The sequence below is a fragment of the Octodon degus genome, unplaced genomic scaffold (genome assembly GCF_000260255.1).
Source record: "Octodon degus isolate 3935 unplaced genomic scaffold, OctDeg1.0 scaffold00146, whole genome shotgun sequence".
Classification (NCBI taxonomy): domain Eukaryota; kingdom Metazoa; phylum Chordata; class Mammalia; order Rodentia; family Octodontidae; genus Octodon; species Octodon degus.
Window position 1 is genome coordinate 5,853,929 of NW_004524722.1, and position 5,622 is coordinate 5,859,550.

At 44.3% G+C, this 5,622-nt stretch overlaps 1 protein-coding gene across 1 annotated transcript in view; it reads left to right on the forward strand.

Moving 5' to 3' along the window:
* Positions 1–4,058, forward strand: part of LOC105743655 (tripartite motif-containing protein 6) — a 6,325-nt gene extending 2,267 nt beyond the window's left edge. The window contains exons 4-6 of the mRNA XM_023702137.1: positions 2,650–2,672; positions 3,599–3,699; positions 3,974–4,058. Of these exons, the coding sequence (XP_023557905.1) occupies positions 2,650–2,672; positions 3,599–3,699; positions 3,974–4,029 (180 nt within the window). The 3' untranslated portion in view covers positions 4,030–4,058. The remainder of the gene's footprint in view (positions 1–2,649; positions 2,673–3,598; positions 3,700–3,973) is intronic.
* The last annotated feature ends 1,564 nt before the right edge of the window (positions 4,059–5,622 follow it).

Genomic DNA, 5,622 nt, shown 5'->3' on the forward strand with positions numbered 1-5,622 from the left:
GGCATGTGGTGCTGGGGGATCGAACCGCGGTCCCTGATGCTTTGCCAAGCTTGTTCTAAGTAGGTGCTTTAGACCACTGAGCCATCTCTCCAGCCCCACTGGGAGGATATTTAGCAACATCCCTAGTCTCCATTTAATCTCAGAAGGACCATTCCAGCCACACATGACCATGAAACCCCAGCTGACATTGCCGTGCATGCCCAGGGGAAGTGTCTCAATCCCTGCCCCAGCTGAGACCCACTGCCCATTGGGTACCGCTTGTCTGTATTGCTGTGCTGCAGGTTTTCATGGGCTCTTTGTTCACAGCAGTCACAGGAAAACATGTCAAATGCAGATTCTTAAAAAGTAAGTGTCAGCCCATCTTTGTTATCACTGTCTTCTCTGGGACAGAATCATTTAATATGTTGTAGTTACTGGTGTTTCACCAGGTGCTGGGGGGCTGGGCTTGGGGTGTGTGTGTGTGGTTGAGAAGGGTGCAAAATAATCAAGTCTAGGGAGATCTGAACAAGAAACGTGAACTAAGGGTGGAGCTTGAACAGATATTTTCTGTGTTGAATGTGACTACAAACTCAGTGTGTTGCACTTTGGAATATCATGGAGCCTTTGGGCTGTTTCTTGTTTTCTCTTCGCCTCTGCCTTTCTGCTATGCTTCCTACGCTGATGGGGTGCTTTCTTCTTTGCTTATACTGGGGTGCTAGCATTGGAAGCATGCAGTTGTAACTGTCCACCTGTTCGTTTTTTCTCATTCATTATTTCATTTTATTCTGGCTGACCATTTTTGATATTAGTTTACTCTAATATTTTCTCCTTCACTCCTTTGTTCTAGCTCCTCCATAGACTCCTCAATCTATGAACATTTTACCTTAAATGCAGAGGAACTATCTGTGTGTTATGCTGGTTCAAGTACCTTGCCGTATTAGTAAGACTGCGGTGGCATTTCTGCATTTTGTCTTATTAGCACAAGTCTGCCATCAGTGATTACATGCATTGGGGGATTGGTATTGTGCCTAACACATCTCAGTTCTTTTTTCTTCCCTCTTGCCCTCAACCTTCCTCACTGTTTTATGGTCAGCATCAGATTCATTTATTTATCTCATGTCCTTGTACAGTTACTTATCCTACACTCAGATTAATAGCCGGAATACATGTGAAATCATTATCTCACAATTGAATCAATTCTCCACAATTCTCCAATCCCAGATGTCTTGCTTCACCTTTCCATACCCTTGTTACATGGTGTAGACAATATGGTAGCTAAGGTAGAAGCTTCAGAATGTGGGCACTGAAAATCAAACCAAAGAGAAAGAGCCAGGAGGTGGCACACTGATTGGATCGTGAGGGCCCTTGGCCAGGACGTAAGATGGGTATGGCTCTGCTACTTGGTATGAACCAATACACCAACACCCCCACTGCTTTCTATCCAAAAGTCAGTTCCAGTTGCAGGCTGAGAAATATAGCCCAAAATAATCCCAATACACTAATATCGTTATCCCTGTGGGATCCAAGTGTCAATCTTGTTTCAAGCTGGTAGAGGGGTACAGAGCAGAAGTCGGAAAGCCCCGTGGAAGGCAAGTGGGTGGTTTTACTGAACCTGGCAGTGGGGGTGGTAAAGGTGACTAGCAGGTGGCTGAAGGAAGCTAAGAGTGGGAAGTGAACTGGCTTGATGAAAGATGGGCTGGCATGTGACTACAGTAATTTTTATGTAGTGATTTGTCGAGATTTTGAAGTGGATGCTAGTGTCCTTCAAGAGGATGGAGATGTGAACCCTAAATTTTCTTCAGAATATTCTTGAATTGGCCAGGGATTTAGCTCAGTGGTTCAGCACCTGCCTGGCAAACATGAGTTCCTGAGTTTGATTACCAGTACCCCCCAGCCCCCAGATATCTTAAGTTTGAATGCCTGTGTTACATTTACAGGACATTTTAAATCTGAATCGAGAGAGAGCACCCTCAGCTCTCTCTTTTTTATTTATTTTTTAACTAATTATTATGTCATTTTGAGACAGCTATGCAGTTCAGGCTGGCCTCAAGCTCATTTTATAGCCCAGGCTGGTCTTGAACTCAATGATCCTGCCTCAGCTTCTTGAGTGCTGGGATTATAGGCATGTGCCACCACCCACACTTTCTGAAAACGAAGAATCCATGTAAATTAATGGTAAGGTAGAGGGTTAGAGGAGCTGAACTTAAGGGACAGCCATATGTTAAGCCTGTGTGCTTTAATACTTTCAGCTACCTGACTAAAATGTAAGCTTCTCAAAGACAGAACCTGATACCCTGTCACCATTGACCATGCCCAGGCACAATGTATGGCAAGAAACCAGTGATATTGGGGGCTGGGGAGATGGCTCAGTGGAATAAGCGCTTCCCTGGCAAGCACAATGGCCCGAGTTCAATCCCCGGTTCCACCAAAAAAAAGAAAGAAACCAATGATACGAATAAGTAACACTGCTCATGCAGTTATAAAAAATAAAGACACCAGGAACTGATGGGCTCCCATGGGTTTTCAGGGACAATCTGCCCTGCTCTTTGCTTTCCTTGATGACCTTCACATTTGAGTTATTTATTCTATATCACTGTTGTCTCTTGGGTGGCAGAAATGGGATGAGATGACCTATTACTCCCTGATTTAACCTGTCTTTTTCTTCCCTAGGATGTGAATGAGCTCACACAAAGGTATGTGTAAGAAAGTGTGGGGTAGTGTTTTAGGTCGTTAATGGGAAAGGGAAAAAAATCATGGAACAGACTCCGGTATCACAGTGCTCATCACAAGAGAATTTGGGGATCTTATCTAAAGGAAGTACACTAGCTTCCACTAGGAGAATTTGGATGAAGGGTCAGTGGTATAAATGATTGTGGTGTCAGTGACCTGCATTGTGCCCTGTCACATGGCCCCATTTCCACAGTCTTCTACCTGTTTTCAGCTCTGGATCTCTACCTCAGTATACACTTGAATGTTCGTTTTTTGTTTTGTTTTGTTTTTGTCTTTATTTTTTTTAATGTATAATTTCTTCAGTAAGTTTCTTTTTTGTTGTTTATTTTTTATTTATGTATTTAGTGGATACAGGGTCTCACTACACAGCTCAGACTCATAGTGATCCTCCTGTCTCAGCCTCTTCAGTGCTGGAATTACAGGGGTGTCCCACCATGCGCAGTTGCAGGGCCAGCACAGCATGTGGTACCAGGGATTGAACTTGGGTCTCTACATTTGCCAGGCAGGGGCTTAGACCGCTGAGCTATCTCCCCAGCCCCACATGGATATTCTTTTTTTTTTTTTTTCACATGTATGTTCTTTGCCTGTATTTTGTTTTGTTTTGATGGTACCAGGGATCAAATTCAGGACCTTGTACTTGCTAGGCAAGCTCTTATTCTACTGAGCCATCTCCCTGGCCCGGAAATGATTGTATTTTGTAAAAACTAACAACAGATAAATAGAAAATGAGGCTGTAAGAGATGAAACCTTACTGAGGCTTAAAGATGGCGAGAAGCTAGTTTCTTAGGAAAGAGCGTTGCAGTTCACAGTGGACCAGGGAAGTGAAGGAGGTGGGTGTTGGAGGAACCCACAGTTGTGGTGTGGGACTTAAAGGGTCTGTTCTCTTCAGGAGTGAATTCTGGACCCTGAAGAAGTTCCAAGCACTCCCCACCAAGCTGAGAAGTGCCTTTCGAGCCCCAGATCTGAAAAAGATGCTGCAAGTGTTTCGAGGTAAGGCACTTCAGGGAAAGTCTGGATATATAATTGTTGTACTAGTAAAAAACAAATCAGGTCGAGAGTAAAGCTGTTATTTGAGAACAGAGGTGATAAGGGACACTGTAGGGGAAGGACGTAGTGTGCTCAAGAAGGTGCAGTTGTCTTGAAGGAAAGGTACAGTTACCAGATCATATTCTCAAATCCTTGCCATTCTATTCAGTCTGGTGAGGAGGGCGATCCCAAACCTGAGACACTGGTTCTAGTCAACGGTTTTTACTCTTTGTTACAGAGCTCACAGATGTCCAGAGTTACTGGGGTGAGTGGAAACCATGGCCTCTGAGCTGATTTGTCTCTTCCCCTTCTGTCACTCCTCTCCAAAAGCACCCACACATTCTCTAAGGTTTAGGTGGTGCTGCTTCCCCTGCCTTATGCCTCGCTCATTCTCCCCACGACTTCCACTTCCTGTGTCTCTTCACCACCTCACTGTGCCAGGTCACTTGTGTCCATGGTTTCCATCTAATGTTGTATCTTTTCCTACAGTGGATGTGACTATGGATCCACACTCTGCTAATTTAAATCTTGTGCTGTCTAAGAACCGGAGGCAGGTGAGATTTGTGGGTGCTAAGCTGGCCGGACCCTCCTGTCTGGAAGAGCACTTTGACTGTAGTGTGTTGGGCTCTCAGCGCTTCTCCTCAGGAAAGTTCTACTGGGAGGTGGATGTGACCAAGAAGATGGCCTGGATCTTGGGTGTGTGCAGCAGCTCCATGGACCCTCCATCTGCTTGCAGCCGCTACCCTAATGGTCAGAACACTTACTCTAGATACCAGCCACAGACCGGGTACTGGGTGATCGGCCTACAGCACAAACGTGAATACAGGGCGTATGAGGACTCTGCCAGCTCCCTGCTCCTCTCCATGACTGTGCCGCCCCGCCGCATTGGGGTTTACTTGGACTATGAGGCTGGCACCGTGTCTTTCTATAACGTCACAAACCATGGTTTGCCCATCTACACTTTCTCTAAGTACTATTTTCCGACAGCCCTTTGTCCCTATTTCAATCCTTGTGACTGTGTTGTCCCAATGACCCTGAGGCGTCCAGGTCCTTGAACTGTCTCTGCCCGCACCCACTGCCTACCATGCCCTGCATCCAGATGCTTGAGCTAGTCTCTTCCCTCATCCCTTTTCTGAGTTCTTGCTTCTTTTCTTTGCAACTCACTGATGCACTGGGTTGTGACCTTGAGCACCCCTGACATCATGTGAAGGAAGGTGGGGAGTTGTAGGCATTTTATCCCTTAGCATAGTATTCGTTGATGCTGGGGATGAAATGGGACAAATTCTCTTCCATTCATTTGCTGAGTTTTGTACTGAATGAGAGGTTGAATTCAAAATTCACTATAGTTTTTGAGAGATAATCATTTGTGATTCTTACTGTTATAAGTACATTGACGTTTTAATTGTTAAACCTACCACAGTGTTCTGCTACAAAATTTTTTTTTCCAGTACTGGGGATTGAAATCAGGACCTTATGCTTGCTAGCAGGTGCTTAATGCTGCTGAATCATCTCCCTGGCCCTCAAATTTATTTTTTTTTAATATGCAGAGGAAGATTTATTTTTGATAACATGTTGTTTACTATTTGTTTTCATTCATGTTTACAAAAGAAGTTGACCTGCAATTTTATGTATCTGTCTGGTTTTATAAAATGCAATAACAAGTGAAGGAAATCACAATGTAAGTTTGGCTGACAAAACAAATCATAATTTTGATGGCTTTAAATTCAACTTGAATAAAATATCACTTGAAGAATTGTACCATTGTAACCTCTGCCACGGCCTACAGCCTAGTTTAAGGATATGAGTCAGGCCTGGTTGTACACACCTGTAACCCCCAGCACTCCAGAGGCTGAGGCAGAAGGATTGTGAGTTCAGGATGAACCTGGA